Genomic DNA, 21,777 nt, shown 5'->3' on the forward strand with positions numbered 1-21,777 from the left:
TATTGTAGGATTGCTTTGTCAATACAAAAGTTTGTCAGTACAAAAAAAGCTGCAGCATAGCACCACCTCTAACAACAACAAAAAATATAATCTAACTGATACTTTTGAAACATAAGAAAATGTTTGATCCTGAGCTAAAAAGCAACGCAGACAGATTTTTTTAGAAACATCATACTGTAGAACAATATTGTCCTAAGATACGAGTTGGTCATAAAATGTGCCCCTTTTATTAAACAAAGATGAGAAGTTCTATGCATTTTATAAAGAACACTCAGTCAAAACAGACAATAGATGTAATGCAATGAAATTCAATTACCCTAAGAAATGTAAACATTGCAACCAAACATTAGTAAAAATAAAAAACCTACGTAACAGATATGTGTCCTTGTGGGGTATTTCAGAATGCAGGATTAATTACTTTGTGAGCTAGATATTCATAGTTTCTATCAAGCCTGATTTCTGATTAATAAAGGTAACTGGATTTGAGCTTATTTCAAGTTCAACATCTTTTTGAACCATACAATCCGCAGAATTTCAGACTGTGTATATCGGAATTAGCTTAATAACTAATTGATCCCACTTCCCCAAAATACTCCTCAGATTTACTGACAACCAAATGAATGTCATTGCTTCTTTTAACAGTTACCTCAGATTGTTGTACAAAATGAAAGAGGCAAACTTTAAAACTATCCATCTGTCACAAATACCAGAAAGCAGTATGCCATATTGTACCTGAGATGATACATTTAGCTGAAAATAATAACAAAAGTTGGATGGATGCCTGATAATAACTTACAGATACAAAACAAAAGAGGTAATCATTTTCAGTACAGTTAAATCAAAAGCATAATACTACAAGCTATGAAAAGGGTCTTAAAATAGTCAAATATATGGGTTAACCATTCACACTGTGACCTGCAGACTTATCAGCAATTACACTTAAATCTACAGTGATGTGCAGAATCTGCATGATACATCTGGTAGCATGGAAACCCATCTTCTTTAACTGTTATTAATACCATTCCTATATATAGTATTTTAAAACCTTAATTTCACAATCAAAGGAGATGTGCAAAAATCTTTCAAATTTAAAACTAATTTGAGAACCTTTATATAGTCCGGTACTTCAATTCATACAAATGTACAATTACTAATTTATTATGACCTGAAAAAAATAAAGGCCAAATATTGAAATCAAATCTAAGCTTCATTAGGTGAAATTTTTGCCTGCCTTTTTTCATCTGAAGGTATAGTCCAATGCCTTCAAATTACCCATTTTCAGCTTGTGTCGTAGGGTATCAGGATGTTACCATTGATGACATGACATTGGCCATATGTTGTACTGGACAATTAGATTACTTTACTATGGGATGTAGGTTTGTCTATAGGCCCCTAAGAAGACTACAACAATGCTATAATACTTTTCACTGGGTACAAATACTGAAGTATGGATGTGGAAAATATTAGAATTATGGGTAACACGTTTCTTTCTTAAGTGGGCCAATGATTAAAAGCTGCATATGTCACAACAATATCATTAGTCTATTGACAAAATAAGGTTTAAATCTGTGTGACTTGACTTAAACAATGGGATTATGGAAAGAAGTGTCTGAGTGTCAACTCCCAACAAAAAAAAAGCAGAGGTATGTAGTTTCGGCATTGGTGTCCATGCGAGACCTGGATAGACACACAGAAATTTGAAATATGACCCATTACTCTGTAGCAAATAACACACAGGTCATTGATTGGTCAAATAACCCAATCTCCTACAGAGTATCTCAAATATCTCAGCAACACACAGCAGCACCGTGATCCCAGTGAAAGTGTACATTGCACTTAAAAATATGGTCTTTTCAAAGTGTTCTGGCACCATGCATTTTGTGACGTTGAACGTCTTTTCTAGAGCACTGGCATCACACATGTAGAGTGGGTGAACCTGGAAACCAAAGAGATGGCTCTGCAACCAAAAAGCGATGACTTCCAGAATAATTCTTAGTAGGACAGAGATTATGTAGAAGACGGTGTATATAGGTCTCTGAAGGATTTCCTCCTGGTCAATGTTTTTACAGGCAGCATAGAGATGAAATACAGCTCCAGGGACTAAAACAGTTACCAGCTGCAATGCCCAGAATACCTGCAAGCAGAATAACATTCTGGCTAGTGGAAAAACAACCTATTCACAAGTCCACATTGAACAACAGCACATCTTTGAGTCCCTCTGTTAATGACGTTGTTATTTACATTGACTTCAACTGGAATTTAATGACTGGAATGAATACTGTTGGGTTTAAATCACATTATACAATATCATCAGAATATTATAACGACGGTAGAGTGAAAATTCACAACTGTTTGTGGATCCTGACATATTACCAATGGTTTCTGTCTAGCTTGTATTCTAATATCAGATAAGTTAATGCAGGAAGCTGTCTTACCTGAGGTGTTATCGGCCTAAATTGGTTGTAACAGTAGAGGTTTAACTCCCTCCTGTCTGGATCACAGCTGAAATGGAGAGCTTCATTGCCATAGACTGCAAAGCCCAGGACGCCCAGAAAGAACATCCGAACAGAGCCAAAGAACAGTGTGTGGAACTGGCCTATCACTGTCGGAGGCCTGAGCTAAAACAAACACACAGACACAGAAAAAGGCTTTAAAACAGCATTTGTTTGTAAAAGATAAAACAATTGTGTGTGAAAACTGATTGAGGAAGCAGAAGTATGATGATCATTTCATGAATTACACAAACATTTGTGAACAGATGACACATTGGAATACACCACCCTCATGAAAAAAATAGCAGATGGACCAAATATCAGATCTAAATTAAACAATTTCAAACATGCTTATTAATCAGTAATGCATGGAGTATTTTGGTAATAGGTTATCTGTCATGTTTCAAACACAAACCTATTCAGAAAGTAGGATATTTACTATGCTATATGTAACACTTAGTCATCTATCAACAAATGCAACAGTCTATCCACTCTATTGTACAGGTAGATGATATGGATGAATAATTCAGAGAACTCACTGGGCTCAAAGTGACCACGACCATCGTCCAATATTCTATATATTCTTGGTATCACCATACTTACACATCCTTCGTAAAAGTTCTTAATGTAGTTTAAAGACATGACTTGGCTGCTATTCTCCCAGTTCAATTATTGTAACCTGGGGCCGTCATTGTCAATCTGCTGGCATCAGGGCAAAGCCAACTATAAGTCTGAAGCTCCTAATGACCTTTTGCCGCTGAAAGCCCTTGTCAATGCATATTTGTCTTTTATCCGCGGTGCCTTCATCAATTTACTCACTCAGTAGAAAAAAGACAACAGAATGGAAAAACAAAGGCACGGGGCATGTGGTCGGCCCATAATCCCCATTGAACAAAGTCAGCGAAAAAAAATATTTGTAAAACACAATAGGAGAGAAAACAAAATAGTAAAATACAATAGTGGCACTTGAGAGCGTGTTATTTTGAGCTTCCAACTGAACAATATGAGATAAATTGTGTTTGAAAGTTATAAACTAACTCCATCTAAAGAATTTGCATGTCAATTTCCACTTCCATTAGTTTTTAATTTCACGGATGACATTTGAAATGATAATTGTAGAGAAGTGATTTAGGAGCTACTAAACAACTTCTGACAAAAGAGCATTTATAAAATACATATTTCTGCGAAACTTTTATAATCTTTGAGTAAATTAACTTGGAATAATTTCACTGTGACATATTTAAACTGACATGAGGCACACGAACAAGTGATTTATATAACTACGCAGTCAAAAGGAACTTCTCCCTGTTGGAACATCGCGATACACACCCTGCACTGTAAGTAGCCTACATCTGAAAGATCATTCACCAAATTGACCCAGCTTCAACAAACTAGAGCAAACACACAGCAGGAAAACACGACAAAATAAACAAAGCAGGTATTAAAATGAAGTCCACACACCAACCGTAATCCAGGCGGAGTGCTGTTCATTCCCCCTCTCAATCAGAGTTTGGGTCCTAAACTCATGCCACTCTTGCACTCCCAGGGAGAGACCTGCTGGAAGAGTACCATGATGGATGCGTTTCTTTTACTGAACGCATACTTGTCAGAGCACAAACAACAAACCAATAAGCAAAGCATCAATGAGATCAGGCATTTGGAACTGTCAATAGAGAGAGCATAATGGACAGAGGTACTATTACTTAAATAAAGATAACACCGTCCCGCAAACATCCAGAGAGAGCACGTGGTCCACACGACGCAATCACTCAGCTGTTCCTGTCCTCATCAGTCAGCGTAAAAAGCAACATCCTACCTGAGGAACATAAATGACTGCTCTACCACGGACGTATATCATATGTGACCCGTTTCAGGAAACTAGGCGGTAACTTCGATAGGTAACGCACACAAACATAAGGACAAGGCATAGGCCTATAACTCAACAAATAGAATAGCCTACACCTGCATTAACTATGTGGTCTGAATAGGAATCCGCACAAACGGATAGAAAACAACAGTAGACCACATTGATATGGACATTCTCCAAGGCACATTGGCATTTAAAGCAGGTGTTTCTGTGATAGGCCTACAGTTGAAGGGGTTTCAGTCGTTGCCAAGTTATTAAATAAATGTTCAAATGCAACTCACTGCAGAAACCATTTCCATTGGCACTGCATACTGCAGAGCTCTGCATAGATAGACAGAGACGAATAAGTTTAGCATAAAATGGCTTCATTCATATTAATCAGTCATGGCAAAGCACTGTGCATATTACATAATTGCAAATGTGCTTTCCTGATTGTAAATTATAGAGTCTTGATTTGCCCCAAGTGCACTGCACTGTAGCCTATGCTCCATATAAATGTTTCTTAATATGATGCATGTGCCAGTAGATGTCACTAAACAAGCACACACGATTTGGGAAAGCATCACAACAAATAAAACGGTCAAGCACATTAAAGAACGACTGAACATTCCGATTCCTCATGTGCTTCTCTGTTGCCCATTAAGAAAAACTACATTTCCGTCTTGGGGGTGTGGTGGTTCGATGTGGCAGTTCTGGATATTTGTCCCACATGAGACACCATAGCAACTAAACCAGAATCACTTCCTCAAAATAGTCAGAATGAATAACTCAAGAAATCTGTAATTCATTTTGACATTTTTAGTGGTGCAATTTGCGTTTCCCTAACTCAGTCCTCGGGACCCCAAGGGGTACACGTTTTGGTTTTTACCTAAGCACTACACAGCTGATTCAAATAATCAAATCTTGATGATGAGTCAATTATTTGAATCAGCTGTGAAGTGCTAGGGCAAAACCCCCAAAGGGCACCCCTTGTAGTCCCCAGGACTGAGTTTGGGAACACTGAGCTTAGGTGTTTGGTGCCATATTTCTTAAGTTAAAAAAATGCATTAGGTATTGTCTTATGTAAACAAAGTCTTATCTGCTACGGTGCTGGGCGGGTCAGTCTGACTGTCTCGAGTTCACACTGCACGTCCTTAGCCCAGGGTTAAGGAGATTTTAGCCTGGGGCTAAGCGTCGGTTCACACTTGTGCATTCTTGGGCTAGCACCAACCTTGGCTCACGACTAGCTGGCCCTGCTCTGGAGCAGGGTTAGCACAGACTTCTTTGGGCAAGCCCCAGAAACACAGTGCCAAAATAGCCAGTGTGAAACGAAGTCAAGAACAACACATAGAATCACAAAAGCTACACTCACTTAATTAGCCTATTCTAGCGATGCGTTCTGCACGCTATTTTATAAGTAAATGTATAGACCCCTTTCTGTGTTTGCAAACGTTGTCGGTGTTGGTGGCAGAACACAGTTCTTATAGAATGGCAGCAAAAAAAGCTTCTATTTACTTGTTGCTTATGAGTGCATTTCATACTACTTTTGGATTATGATTGGATTTTAAGGCTTATATTAACGTGCTGCTTAATATAATGTTGCGTCAACATCGCAAATCAACTGCATTATATATATTTTTTAAAAACACTTCAACCTCAACCAGTAAAATGGCTATTTTGCTACAGCCTGTCAATGAATGTTAGCATTCTAGCTAACAACTGCTGCATTAAGTTATTTTGCAAAGAGTAATACCAAATATAATCTTAGCGACTGTTCAAGCAATAATCAAAACATAATTGTAAGAATATGAGAACCCAAAGTAATAAAAATGTAACTCTAGGCTATATTGAATGAGTGCAGATGGTGATGGCATTCTTACTGCAGCCAAGATTTGCGCGCATCTGTGCATGATGTCAGTGTGTCGTGTACTGGAAAGGGGTCTATACTATTTCATCCTTATGTAGGGGAGTTAAAAAGGTTATTCCTTCAAACATCAAATTATTAGAATAGTACACAACGCAGAACAGAACAACCAGGTTGAGGGTCAGTGGCCCAAACTTGCTAACAGGAATATTCCAAGTTTAGACAGAAAGGGGGAGTCAGATCGCTATGATCGCCAGGAACTTTACTTTTGGTTTCTATTTTTAATTGTTGCGCTACTAGTGTTGCCTGCTGATGTTAGGTAGGCAGCTACAGTAGCTGAATGATGTTAACATCTTCAGGTTTTGTTTCATTAAATGTATTTTATTTCATCTGGGTGCTTGCGTCACCTACTTACACCCTGGTACTACCCGTAGCTCCCGTTCTCCTCAGTCCGAGAAAACAGAGAGAAATGTATGTGTTGCAGATTACTCCTTTGTAGAAGTCCATAACATGAAATAAATAAAACATCCCAAGGTTAATGCTGTAGATATTGTTATAAGGGAGTGTGAGACTATTGAAACATGTAACTTTCAGAGTTTTATTGTTGTTATTAATATGGTTTACAGAGTGCTAAAAGTGCTGCTGTTGCTAGCTAGCATGCCTTTCTGTGATGCAGACAATCAGCTGAGCTGCCGACTGGTGCTGGCATTGCATTATGGGAGAAGTGGTTTTGGCTCTCTAAGGTCTGAATGGGATAGAGGCGATTTCACGTTGTAACTTGTTTGTGTTGCAGTGTTTTTGTACATGAGTTGTTGTATTTTGGTACTGTCAACACTGAAAGCACCTAGCAATGTATTGGGGATGTGAGACAGGATATGTATTTTACCTTTCTTCATGCTCCTGTATAGAACAACTTGTTAGATGGTGCATTGGAGACTGATGTGTTCCTGTCCTGTCTTTTCACAATACTATTGCAGGTATGGTTCTATTGTCTAAGAATTAAGATTATACATTCGTTGTATTAAGGACTGGTTATTATTTTATACTATACATTATGGCTTTATGTATGAATGTGATGTGTGTGAGTCCGAGAAAACACAGAAAGAAAGAACAACTTGTCAGATGGTGCATTGGAGAATGATGGGTTCTGGTCTTGTCTTTTCACAATACTATTGCAGATCAACATAAAAGCCAAAAAGACAGCCGTGGTGTCGCTCTTCATTTCTTGGTTCTCCTGTGGTACATATAAAACCCGCTACAGATTGGTGCCGTGACCCAGATCGCCGGGGGACTCCTACACAGAACTGGATCGACATCACACGTTTAGAACATTTGAGGGCAAGGTGAACTTTGGACAATATGTTGCGTACACCTCAGTTGTATGAGATTACAGAACAGGAGAGAGAAGACGTATCAGGTGTTGGTGATAACAATGTACATGTTACTCCGGTTGGTGTTACTGTGAGAGGTCCACAAGGTATTGCCACTGGGGTGGGGCGGGGGCCAGTATGGTGGAACATAGTGCTAGAGCCAGTCCTCTTAGATACCCAGCAGTCGATACTAGAGTGCCAAGTGTTAGCAGCAGCCAACCAGGCAACGATAACAGTGAAGAGTCCCAGAAGGCCATATGGGGTGAAAATGAAAACCGAACAAATTGCAAGCCCTAGCAGAGTTAGTCAAACAACTGGGCAGGGAAATAGGAAATCAAGTTGCTGCTAGTCTAGCAGGAGCTGGTCCAAGCACTCCCCCTCCCTAACCAATAGTAGAAATACCTGATTGGTCAAAGGTCAACCTAATTCTGAAGTCAGACGTCAGAGAACCACCCCACTTCCGGGGTGATAGCACAGACCGGTGCACAGTGACTGAATGGCAAGAACTTATGCAAGCTTACTTGAATAAGAAGGGATGCAGTATATCAGAACCGGGTCAAGAGATACAGGACAGACTGATGGGGTGGGCTAAAGACATAGTCAGAATTGGGCTCCGTGGAAACCCTCAGAGACCCTGAAGCCATATACAATATCTTGAGGCAGCACTTTGGAGAAGCAATCTCATCCACAATTCCATTTGGATACTTCTATGAAAACTTACCAAGACAGTCAGAGAGCTACTTGGATTATTGGGTTAGACTGAACAAAGCAATTGACCTTGCCAATGAGTGCTTGCAAAGACAGGGAAAAGGTGGATGATCCAGGTCATGAGGTGACCATGATGTTTGTTAAGCACTGCCCTGATCCAGCACTATATGCTGCTCTTAGGTGCAGGCCTATTGAAAATTGGACCGTTGGAAATTTGCAGGCAATGATTGACAGCCATCACAGAGACAAACAGTCAGCCAGACACAAGGTGCAAAGTACTGCCAAGGTAGAAGTTGTGATGACCCCTGACACTTGGTGTATGACTCAACAACAAGCAGTCGGTCATGATAATTCAGCCGCACCCACTAACAGTGATCAGGCTCCATTGAACAATGTGATTTCTCTCCTGGAAAAGCTCCTGTCAACCCAGGAACAGAATCAAAGTAGAACTTCGGCCAGAATGCCACAAACTAATACAGCTGCTGGTCCCTGTAGAATGTGTAAGGCCTCAGGCCATTCAACTCAGTCGCACTGCTTTAAGGAGGGTTTATGCTTCAAGTGTCACAGGACAGGCCACAGAGGTTTTGAATATCCAGTAGAGGTCGACCGATTATGATTTTTCAACGCCGATACCGATTATTGGGGGACCAAAACAGAGCTCGTAATAAACTCACAGAAATATGAGCCTTAGGTCATTAATATGGTCGAATCCGGAAACTATCATCTCGAAAACAAAAGGTTTATTTTTTTCAGTGAAATACGGAACCATTCCCTATTTTATCTAACGGGTGGCATCCCTAAGTCTAAATATTCCTGTTACCGATTAATCGGCCAATTTTTTTATTTATTTGTAATAATGACAATTACAACAATACTGAATGAACACTTATTTTAACTTAATGTAATACATAAATACTATCAATTTAGCCTCAAATAAATAATAAAACATGTTCAATTTGGTTTAAATAATGCAAAAACAAAGTGTTGGAGAAGAAAGTAAAAGTGCAATATGTGCCATGTAAAGAAGCTAACGTTTAAGTTCCTTGCTCAGAACATGAGAACATATGAAAGCTGGTGGTTCCTTTTAACATGAGTCTTCAATATTCCCAGGTAAGAAGTTTTAGGTTGTAGTTATTATAGGAATTATAGGACTATTTCTCTCTATACGATTTGTATTTCATATACCTTTGACTATTGGATGTTCTTATAGGCACATTAGTAATACCAGTGTAACAGTATAGCTTCCGTCCCTCTCCTCGCTCGTACCTGGGCTCAAACCAGGAACACATCGACAACAGCCACCCTCAAAGCAGCGTTACCCATGCAGAGCAAGGGGAACAACTACTCCAAGTCTCAGAGCGAGTGACATTTGAAACGCTATTAGCGTGCACCCAGCTAACTAGCTAGCCATTTCACATCGGTTACACCAGCCTAATCTTGGGAGTTGATAGGCTTGAAGTCATAAACAGCGCAATGCTTGAAGCACAGCGAAGAGCTGCTGGCAAAACGCACGAAAGTGCTTTTTGAAGGAATGCTTATGAGCCTGCTGGTGCCTACCATCGCTCAGTCAGACTGCTCTATCAAATATCAAATCATAGACTTAATTATAATATAATAAACTCGCAGAAATATGAGCCTTAGGTCATTAATATGGTCGAATCCGGAAACTATCATCTCGAAAACAAAACGTTTATTTTTTTCAGTGAAATACGGAACCATTCCCTATTTTATCTAACGGGTGGCATCCCTAAGTCTAAATAGTCCTGTTACATTGCACAACCTTCAATGTTATGTCATAATTACGTAAAATTCTGGCAAATTAGTTCTCAACGAGCCAGGCGGCCCAAACTGTTGCATATACCCTGACTCTGCGTGCAATGAACGCAAGAGAACTGACACAATTTCACCTGGTTAATATTGCCTGCTAACCTGGATTTCTTTTAGCTAAATATGCAGGTTTAAAAATATATACTTCTGTGTATTGATTTTAAGAAAGGCATTGATGTTTATGGTTAGGTACAGTCGTGCAACGACTGTGCTTTTTTCGCAAATGCGCTTTTCTTAAATCATCCCCCGTTTGGCGAAGTTTGCTGTCTTTGTTAGGAAGAAATAGTATTCACACAGTTCGCAACGAGCCAGGCGGCCCAAACTGCTGCATATACCCTGACTCTGTTGCAGAGGTGACACATTTTACCTAGTTAAAATTCAGGTTAGCAGGCAATATTAACTAAATATGCAAGTTTAAAAATATATACTTGTGTATTGATTTTAAGAAAGACATTGATGCTTATGGTTAGGTACACGTTGGAGCAACGACAGTCCTTTTTCGCGAATGCGCACCACATCGATAATATGCAACGCAGGACAGGCTAGATAAACTAGTAATATCATCAACCATGTGTAGTTAACTAGTGATTATGATTGATTGATTGATTGTTTTTTATAAGATAAGTTTAATGCTAGCTAGCAACTTACCTTGGCTTCTTACTGCATTCGCGTAACAGGCAGGCTCCTCGTGGAGTGCAATATAAAGCAGGTGGTTAGAGCGTTGGACTAGTTAACCGTAAGGTTGCAAGATTGAATCCCCAAGCTGAAGGTAAAGGTAAAAAAGGTACAAAATCTGTCGTTCTGCCCCTGAACAAGGCAGTTAACCCACTGTTCCTAGGCCGTCATTGAAAATAACGTTCTTAACTGTTCTTAACTGACTTGCCTAGTTAAAAAATATTATAAGAAAATAAATTACAAAATCGGCAAATCGGTGATCAAAAATACTGATTACCGATTGTTATGAAAACTTGAAATCGGCCATAATTAATCGGCCATTCCGATTAATCGGTTGACCTCTAATGTCTAGCAAGAAAACAAGTTGGAGAGGCAACTGACGAGGCTCCCCCTGGGCCCGCTTTAAACTAACATGCTCACGCCAAGAGGGGGGCAGTGTGGTCGAACATGTTACACCCCCACAGAACACCACAGATATAAGGACTGGAAACAGAATGAAAACTGAGGCGATTTATCCGAAAATAGAGAGTAATGACAGTCTTTTCTATGTCCCAGTAATGGTGCAAGAAATTGTAGAACTTCAAGCTCTGATAGATAGTGGGTCTATGACCTGCATGTTAAGTGAGTCAGCTGAAGACACACTTCTGAGATGTAATGTGATAAAACCAGAGTCTAGAAAGCCAACTCAAGTAGTTCTTGTAGGCTGTGGGGGCAACCAGGTACAGCCTAAGTATGAATATGACTTGAACATTGATCTTTTAGATTGCAAGATGGCAGTGTCTGTTTTAGTTGTATCTGGACAGACAGACGACATGATAGTTAGATCGAACTCCATAAAAAACATAATGGAACAGGTTAAGAAAATAAAGTGGTATTGGGACAGCCTCTCCAAACCTGCCAAAGGACATCCACATGGACTTTTACTCAGCATGCTAGCCAACGTGAACCGCTGGCACGGTAACAAAATACCAGACAAAGTGGGAACTGTAATGCTCAAGCAGAGTGTGACTCTCATGCCTCAACATGAACATTTGGTCTGGGGAAAACTGAAAGAAAAGGTGCTGCTGGTAGTACTGTAGTCATAGAGGCCACTACAGCACGATCTGCACCAAAAAATGTCCTAGTAGGACACACTGTATGTCGTTTGAGGGGTGACAAGTGGGTCCCCATGAAAGTGATCAACATGTTGGACCACCCTATTGTTCTTTGCCGTAACACCAAGTTGGCTGATGTGCACCCATACCTAGCCCTAGAAGACCTTGAGCTCTATGCCAGCCATGCTGAGAACCCCAATAAGGTCCAGTCTGCTCTTCAGAATGTCACCCAAGCTGGGGAAGAATGTTCAGTTAGTGGAAAAAGGGCAAAGAAGGAGTATCTACAAAAGTTGGAAGAGTTGGGCTTAACAGAAGTTGACAGAGTCCTGTGAAGTGTCTGACATGTGGAAAGGGAAACTAGTGGACCTTATTGCTCAGTATGAAGGCATCTTCTCCAGGGACCGACTTGACTGTGGAGAAGCGAAGAACGTCATCCACCGTATCCGACTCAAAGATGAAAAGCCTTTCAGGCTGCTGTACAGGAGGGTCTCTCCATCCGACTACCAGAAACTGAGGTAGACGTTGGAGGAAATGGAAGAGCGGGGCATCATCCGAAAGTCCTGGAGTGAGTGGGCCTCCCCCCTTGTCCTGGTTTGGAAGCCATCACGAGAGTTGAGAATTTGCACTGATTTCAGATGGTTGAACCAGAGGACAGAGAAAGATGCATACCCATTGCCCAATCAAGTCGATGCTCTCGCTGCTTTGGGAGGGAACTGCTTCTTCAGTACTATGGATTTGACTTTGGGATTCTACAACATCACCATACATGAATATGACCGCAAGTACACAGCGTGCACAACACCCACAGGTTTATTTCAGTACAACAGAATGGCTCAGGGGTTATGTAACAGCCTAGCAACATTCGCCAGAATGATGACCTCAATCTTCGGCGACCAGAACTACTTGTCCCTCCTGTGCTACTTGGATGATCTCCTGGTTTTCGGGAAGAGTGAGCAGGAAGCCCTGGACCGTTTGAAATGGTGTTCTGCCGCCTTAAGGAACACAACCTGAAGCTAGTGCAAAAAAAAAATTCCCTCAGAAAATCTGTCAAGTTTTTAGGCCATATCGTCACGGCAATCATGTCTGCAATCAACAACATCACAGCAGCTGACCTGATGGAAAATGATGGGAAAACACCTTCACCCAACAAGTTCAGATCATTTCTTGGTATGGCAAACTATTATTCCCACTTCATTGTGAGTTTCTCAGGTTTAGCCAAACCACTGTTTCGTCTGATTGCAGGACAGAAAAGTAAGTGGAAAGGAGAAAAAGGAAAACCTCATGGCGGGGCCCTAAAACATCTGAAACCTGAAGACTGGACTACTGAATGTGAGGAGGCGCTGGAGAAGCTAAAGGTTTCAGTCTCCCAAACAGCCATGCTGGGTCACCCAGACTTTAGCAGACTGTTTGTCCTATCAACAGATGCATCAATGGATGGCTTAGGTGCAGTACTTAGCCAGACATTTGAGGGTGAGAGTAGGCCCAGACCAGTAGCCTTTGCAAGCAAGACTCTGTCGAGGTCCCAGTCCCGTTACCCAGCACACAGATTAGAGTTCTTCGCTCTTATGTGGGCTGTGTGTGATAAGTTCACCCATTGGCTGAAGGGGAATAGATTCACAGTCCTAACAGATAACAACCCCCTGACATATATAATGACGAAACCAAAGCTAGACGCCTGTGAGCAACGGTGGTCTCTAAACTGGCCCCCATCGACTTTGACTTGAAGTACATCCCCGGGCCCCAGAATGTCCCAGCAGACCTGCTTAGTCGACAGTCGTTCGTTGGAGCTAGGAAGGCGAGTGAGTTCCCAGAGTATGTGACTTTAGAGTCCATCCAGGACGCATTCAAACTGTCAGTCAATATCCAAGGTGGTGAGATCCTGGCTCAAGTCTCTTCTGAATGAGTGAAAGCAGTTTTGGAATCCTGTCTGGAGTGGGATGCGAGTGTGCCAGTGCGCAACTTCCAATTAGCCCAGTATTCTGCCAACATCTTTCAGCATGAAGGGGGAGCAGCTACTCTTCCAGTCCTTTCTTCTGATGTGATATGGAGAAAACAGAAGGCGGATCAGGTGCTGGCCCGAGTGGCATACTTTGTTGAGAGGAGGAGGAGACCTTCGCGGAGAGAGAGGGCTCATGAGACTGCCCAAGTGTTGAGAATGCTGAAGCATTGGGATAAACTCGAAATCAAGGATGAGATCCTCTACCGAAGATCTAAGGACAGAGTTGTCAAGAAGAGGTACCAGCTGGTGGTGCCAGACTCCCTTAAAGCCATCGTTCTGAGGGGAACCCATGACGAAGCTGGCCACCAAGGCCAGACTAGAACACTCCATTTGGTATGTCAAAGGTTCTTCTGGACTGGAATGGAAGGGGAAGTGAAGAAGTATGTCTCCTACTGTAAGCACTGTGTGGTTGGCAAGACAATGGAGTCAGAGGCTAGGGCACCTTTGGAATCTATACAGACCAGCACAGCGTTAGAACTGGTGTGCATTGACTTCTTGTCAGCAGAAGGAAGGGATGGAGAGAGCTTTGATGTACTCGTCATCACAGACCATTTTACAAAGCTGGCACATGCGTTTCCTTGCCCGAACCAGACAGCAAAGGTGGTTGCCCAGAAGTTATGGAACCAGTTCTTCTGTGTCTATGGGTTTCCCCAGCGGATACACTCTGACAAAGGAGCAAACTTTGAGAGTCACTTAATCGCAGAATTGCTTCAAGTGTCAGGAGTCAAAAAGTCCCATACCACTCCATATCATCCTATGGGCAACGGTCAGACGGAAAGATTCAACCGCACGCTCTGTAACATGGTCCAATTGTTGCCAGCGAGAGCAAAAGAAAGATGGCCCCAGATGATACAGACACTCACCTTCTCGTACAACTGTACCACACACGAAACGACAGGATTCGCACCGCTCTTCCTGGTGTTCGGCCATATTCCACGGCTGCCAGTGGACATCATGTTTGGAGGTACCTTGAAAAACGAAGACGTGTTGACTCATGATGAGTATGTTGACTCGTTCCAAAAGGACCTGCGAGAGGCTGTCAGAATCGCTCAGGCCAACACCACTGAAGCTCAGAAAAAGCAAGCAAGGCAGTATAACAAGAGAGTGAAAGGCACTGCCCTGGAGATTGGAGACTGAGTTCTCTTGGCAAATCGAAAGGAAAGAGGAAAAGGTAAACTTGCCGACTTGTGGGATTCAACGGTCTATGTCATCACTTGGAAAGACCCGTCTGTGCACATCTACAGAGTCGAAGATCGTACTACCAAGAAGAGTAAGGTAGTTCATCAAAACTTCATACTGCCAGTGAACTTCCTGCCGGTGGGACAGACAGACGAGATGTCCACAGTAGCCTCTTCTGTTTCAGAAGAGGACAGAAACGTCTGGATTCTGGATTCTCGAGGGCCAGAACCCTGAGGGGCCCACGGAAGCTGAAGCTCAAAAATCTTCGTGACTGGAAGATGGAGTAAACATGAGAGAGGCTGATCCTCAAAGCCCAGGGAAGGACATGATCTCAGGACAAGCAGCTAACTCAAGCACAGGAAGCTCCTCAAGGATGCCTGATGATGATTCAAGTGATCCTTCTGAAGATGACACAAGTAGAAAAGCAACGTCAGTGAGCAGTCTAGATGGCATCAGCAGTAGAAGTTCATCATTCAGCGGCTCTGGATGCATAAGATCTAGTAAGAAAAGAATGAGTAACCAGAGAGAGGTAGAGCGCAGAAACAGCCAGACGTCTGAGTTCACTGATACAGTCCTGAGACCCAGTGAAGGTACCTTGAGAACTCGAACTGGAAGAGTTGTGAAGCCTGTCACAAGACTTTTAGAGTCAATGAGTCAAGTGATTGCTGAGTCGGACAAAAGAGAGCATCTAGCTGCCCCTATTCAAGCCCTATCAACTTTTGTTGAAGTGACAGTACCCCAGTGAAACAGAGGCCAGAGAATAGATTAAGGAAATGAGAAATACTTTATTAGGGGGTAATATGTTGTATGTATATGGGCGTATTTCTACCTGGCAAAGTCTCTTTGCTGTCCTTCTGGACGACTCTTGGTCAAGGTTCCTCCCTGTGGAGGAAGAACTCTTACCTTATGTCTTAAAGGTTGCTGAAATTAAGAAGGGGTGTGTGTAGGAGAGTTAAAAAGGTTATTCCATCAAACTTCAAATTATTAGAATAGTACACAACGCCGAACAGAACAACCAGGTTGAGGGTCAGTGGCCCAAGCCCGCGAACAGGAATATTCCAAGTTCAGACAGAAAGGGGGAGTCAGATCGCTATGATCGCCAGGAACTTTACTTTTTGTGTCTATTTTTAATTGGTGCTGCCTGTTGATGTTAGCTAGGCAGCTACAGTAGCTGAATGATGTTAACACCTTCGGGTTTTGTTTCATTAAATGTATTTTATTTCATCTGGGTGCTTGCATCACCTACTAACACCCTGGTACTACCCGTAGCTCCCGTTCTCAGTCCGAGAAAACACAGAGAGAAAGGTATGTCTTGCAGATTACTCCTTTGTAGAAGTCCATAACATGAAATAAATAAAACATCCCAAGGTTAATGATGTAGATATTTTTATAAGGGAGTGTGAGACTATTGAAACATGTAACTTATTGAGTTTTATTGTTGTTATTAATATACACTGCTCAAAAAAATAAAGGGAACACTTAAACAACACAATGTAACTCCAAGTCAATCACACTTCTGTGAAATCAAACTGTCCACTTAGGAAGCAACACTGATTGACAATAAATTCCACATGCTGTTGTGCAAATGGAATAGACAACAGGTGGAAATTATAGGCAATTAGCAAGACACCCCCAATAAAGGAGTGGTTCTGCAGGTGGGGACCACATACCACTTGTCAGTTCCTATGCTTCCTGGCTGATGTTTTGGTCACTTTTGAATGCTGGCGGTGCTTTCACTCTAGTGGTAGCATGAGACGGAGTCTACAACCCACACAAGTGGCTCAGGTAGTGCAGCTCATCCAGGATGGCACATCAATGCGAGCTGTGGCAAGAAGGTTTGCTGTGTCTGTCAGCGTAGTGTCCAGAGCATGGAGGCGCTACCAGGAGACAGGCCAGTACATCAGGAGACGTGGAGGAGGCCGTAGGAGGGCAACAACCCAGCAGCAGGACCGCTACCTCCACCTTTGTGCAAGGAGGAGCAGGAGGAGCACTGCCAGAGCCCTGCAAAATGACCTCCAGAAGGCCACAAATGTGCATGTGTCTGCTCAAACGGTCAGAAACAGACTCCATGAGGGTGGTATGAGGGCCCGACGTCCACAGGTGGGGTTTGTGCTTACAGCCCAACACCGTGCAGGACGTTTGGCATTTGCCAGAGAACACCAAGATTGGCAAATTCGCCACTGGCGCCCTGTGCTTTTCACGGATGAAAGCAGGTTCACACTGAGCACATGTGACAGACGTGACAGAGTCTGGAGATGCCGTAGAGAACGTTCTGCTGCCTGCAACATCCTCCAGCATGACTGGTTTGGCAGTGGGTCAGTCATGGTGTGGGGTGGCATGTCTTTGGGGGGCCGCACAGCCCTCCATGTGCTCGCCAGAGGTAGCCTGACTGCCATTAGGTACCGAGATGAGATCCTCAGACCCCTTGTGAGACCATCTGCTGGTGCGGTTGGCCCTGGGTTCCTCCTAATGCAAGACAATGCTAGACCTCATGTGGCTGGAGTGTGTCAGCAGTTCCTGCAAGAGGAAGGCACTGATGCTATGGACTGGCCCGCCCGTTCCCCAGACCTGAATCCAATTGAGCACATCTGGGACATCATGTCTCGCTCCATCCACCAACGCCACGTTGCACCACAGACTGTCCAGGAGTTGGCGGATGCTTTAGTCCAGGTCTGGGAGGAGATCCCTCAGGAGGCTATCCGCCCCCTCATCAGGAGCATGCCCAGGCGTTGTAGGGAGGTCATACAGGCACGTGGAGGCCACACACACTACTGAGCCTCATTTTGACTTGTTTTAACCTCTATGGGACCGGCGGGACGAATTCGTCCCACCTACGTAACAGCTAGTGTAATCCTGTGGCGCGATTTTTAAAACGTTTGAAATGCTATTACTTCAATTTCTCAAACATATGACTATTTTACAGCTATTTAAAGACAAGACTCTCGTTAATCTAACCACACTGTCCGATTTCAAAAAGGCTTTACAACGAAAGCAAAACATTAGATTATGTCAGCAGAGTACCCAGCCAGAAATAATCAGACACCCATTTTTCAAGCTAGCATATAATGTCACAAAAACCTAAACCACAGCTAAATGCAGCACTAACCTTTTATGATCTTCATCAGATGACACACCTAGGACATTATGTTATACAATACATGCATGTCTGTTCAATCAAGTTCATATTTATATCAAAAACCAGCTTTTTACATTAGCATGTGACGTTCAGAAAAAGCATACCCCCCGCAAACTTCCGGGGAATTTACTAACAATTTGCTAAATTACTCACGATAAACGTTCACAAAAAGCATAACAATTATTTTAAGAATTATAGATACATTACTCCTCTATGCACTCGATATGTCCGATTTTAAAATAGCTTTTCGGATGAAGCACATTTTGCAATATTCTAAGTACATAGCCCAGCCATCACGGGCTAGCTATTTAGACACCCGGCAAGTTTAGCCTTCATCAAAATCATATTTACTATAAGAAAAATGGTCTTATCTTTCCTGTTCTTCGTCAGAATGCACTCCCAGGACTTCTACTTCAATAACAAATGTAGGTTTGGTCCCAAATAATCCATCGTTATATCCAAACAGCGGCGTTTTGTTCGTGCGTTCTAGACACTATCAGAATGCTAAATCACCGCTGTTTAAAATCAATTTTTATGCAATTTATCTCGTAGAAAAGCGATAATATTCCGACCGGGAATATGCAATTAGCTAAACAGCCGAAGAAAAATACTCCACGGGGGCGAATCGCGTACGCGCCTAATTCTATTGTCCACTGATGGGACACTTGGAAAAGGAGATAATGTGTTTCAGCCTGAGGCTGCCTCGTCATCGTTCAGGTTTTTCCCGGGTTCTGAGAGCCTATTGGAGCCCTAGGAATTGTCACGTTACAGCTAAGATCCTGACTCTTCAATAAACAGAAGCAAGAACAACAACACCTTGTCAGACAGGGTACTTCCTGCATGAAACCTTCTCAGGTTTTTGCCTGCCATAGGAGTTCTGTTATACTCACAGACACCATTCAAACAGTTTTAGAAACTTTAGTGTGTTTTCTATCCAAACCTGAACAATATGCATATTCTAGCTTCTGAGTTGGTGTAGGAGGCAGTTAAAAATGGGCACATATTTTTTCCAAAATTCTCAATGCTGCCCCCTAGCCCGTAGAGGTTAAGGACATTACATCAAAGTTGGATCAGCCTGTAGTGTGATTTTCCACTTTAATTTTGAGTGTGACTCCAAATCCAGACCTCCATGGGTTGATAAATTGGATTTCCATTGATTATTTTTGTTGTCAGCACATTCAATTATGTAAAGAAAAAAGTATTTAATAAGATTATTTCATTCATTCAGATCTAGGATGTGTTATTTTAGTGTTCCCTTTATTTTTTTGTGTCTTTTCACAATACTATTGCAGGTATGGTTCTATTGTCTAAGAATTAAGATTATACATCCGTTGTATTAAGGACTGGTTATTATTTTATACTATACATTATGGCTTTATGTATGAATGTGATTGTGTGAGTCCGAGAAAACACAGAGAGAAAGAACAACTTGTCAGATGGTGCATTGGAGAATGATGTGTTCTGGTCCTGTCTTTTCACAATACTATTGCAGATCAACATAAAAGCCAAAAAGACAGCCGTGGTGTCGCTCTTCATTTCTTGGTTCTCCTGTGGTACATATAAAACCAGCTACACTTACATTTGAGGACAAAAAAATAAAAAATAGTTTCATCCATGCAAAACATTGGTTGCTATGGAAAAATAACGGTTGCTATGCAGGTCGGCTAACGTTCTCACTAAGGGTGCGTTCGTAAATTCCCTCTGGAGTGCCAGAGTGCGCTCTGGGCGTTGTAAATTCAGAGCTTGTCAGATTCTAAATTTTGCTTTAGGAGCCCACACTGGACACTGGCCAAGGAGGTTGATCCAAGTGTTCTGACCTCACAATGGCAGTCAAGCACCCAAGCTAACTGGCTAACTTTGTCTAGCTTGCTAGCTACTTCCAGACACAATGAGAGAACACCTCACTGACCATTTTACTAGCCCTAGCAGAGCTGGTTAGGCTGTTTTCATGCTATCCAGAGCATTGGTGACTGTAACTGAATTATGCTTCTTTGCCGACGTTTACTGACACCAGCCATACTCAACCGGTGTTGAGCGTTCATACATCCATCAGTTATTCTGCGCTCTGGCACAGTCAGAGGAGAGTGCTCTATAATCAGGGGTAGATAGCCAGAGTGAATTTACGAACGCACCTTTAGTTAGCCAACTGAAGCCACAAACTCTACAGCTGGAAGGGCAGCAAACGCTCAATTTTCATCTGTTTTCATAGTGTTTCTATTGACATTTAATTGGATATAGCTATCCATTATAATAATATTGTTGCATGATATCGCCTATATCAGAAAAGTTTATGTTTTGTCCGTGCACAGCATTCTCTGTATAGGGGCGAGATGGCATTTCAAAAGTTAAACTTTGTTTCCGAGGTCAGACAGGCAGACACCAAGGTTTATACAAACCATCACTGTTGGAAATAAAATGCTAACCTAGAAGCAAGAGGAAATAATGTGTTAATAAATGTGTTATTGTTTTAAATTGGTCATGTGTCAGAGATAGAATGTTGGCTGCATGTGTTTGTCCATTAGCAGGGCTTTGGAATACAAAAGTGTGCATTCTTAGCCCAGGTTAGCCCAGGGTAAACAAATGCCTGTGTGAACACAGGATAAGCTAGGCCAGGGCCAGTCTTAACTTGAGGCTAAGATAGCGCGGGGCTAAGAACAACGCCGCATGGAAAGGCCTTCTGTGTGTTCTGTGGTAGGATTGAATAGACCGTAATCACCGCAGCTGTAGCCACTGTGAGCATTGTCGAAATCAAAACCCAACCCTAAAGTAGGCCTAAGTCATGACAAAACTGTTTTGGACGAGACTGACTTTACGACCAAATTATCCTATTTACACTTTGTAGTCAATTTTGACACTTAAATAAATGTTTCTGGCTAATATCGATGCCAAATAGGCCGTTTTTATATCAAATAAGATTTGTATTACGTTTTCAGTTGCGCTTTGATAGATGTGACCAATTCTCTTATTAACTCATGTATTAGCCTATTTATATTGTTCCTAACATCAGTCATTGTCCAGAGGTATTAACATTCAGCAGCCATACCTTCAATTGCTTTCTTTTAACTCCTGTATGGGGAATTAGCCAGCGAAACGTTCGTTTATGTTCTGATTTAGGCTACTTCACTCCCCCCTCGAATTACCTCTGTGAGTCTCTCCCCCTAACTTTACCACCCTCACTGCTTTCCGTATTTATGGCGTTTCTACAACCCTTCACTTTCCTCAAAGGACACCATGCAGCTCTTACAGATCCGGCAGGCTGATAATAAAACACCTGCACAGGAGATCAACATCCTGCTCACTTTGAAGGAACAATGAGTGGGTTCAGTTTTGAAAAATTACTTATTGGATTTTCCTTAGTAGACCCAAAGAAAACCTCATCCTAATTCACACATCTTTCCAAGCACAGCTTTCTCATCCTAAACGTGACAATTGTATCTGGTGCTAATACAGTGGCCTAGCATAGCCAATAGTTCATTCCGTTTATATTCGATAAACGTACCACTATGAAACGGTATGTGAGTAGCATTGACAATGCTACACATCAAAATTGGTGTGACTTCTTTTTCCGTCATCGTTGCTGTTGGCTA

General features: G+C 42.0%; 1 protein-coding gene across 4 annotated transcripts; it reads right to left on the reverse strand.

Annotated features, from left to right (window-relative positions):
• Positions 1–198: 198 nt before the first annotated feature.
• On the reverse strand, positions 199–21,753 carry LOC115192699 (gap junction epsilon-1 protein). 4 transcript variants are annotated; one of them, XM_029751499.1, is made up of 4 exons: positions 21,690–21,753; positions 3,954–4,049; positions 2,436–2,618; positions 199–2,134 (listed from the first exon to the last, which is right to left on the reverse strand). In XM_029751499.1, exons 2-4 carry the CDS (start codon positions 3,981–3,983, stop codon positions 1,739–1,741), a joined length of 609 nt encoding a protein of 202 aa, XP_029607359.1. In that variant the 5' UTR covers positions 3,984–4,049; positions 21,690–21,753; the 3' UTR covers positions 199–1,738. The 4 variants fall into 4 exon arrangements, with proteins under 4 accessions (XP_029607359.1, XP_029607366.1, XP_029607343.1 ...); XM_029751506.1 differs by lacking the exon at positions 21,690–21,753 and adding an exon at positions 21,234–21,334 and having other exon boundaries at positions 3,954–4,046; XM_029751483.1 differs by lacking the exon at positions 21,690–21,753 and adding an exon at positions 21,234–21,334.
• Between the last annotated feature and the right edge of the window lie 24 nt (positions 21,754–21,777).

Source organism: Salmo trutta, chromosome 1 (assembly GCF_901001165.1).
Source record: "Salmo trutta chromosome 1, fSalTru1.1, whole genome shotgun sequence".
NCBI classification, from domain to species: domain Eukaryota; kingdom Metazoa; phylum Chordata; class Actinopteri; order Salmoniformes; family Salmonidae; genus Salmo; species Salmo trutta.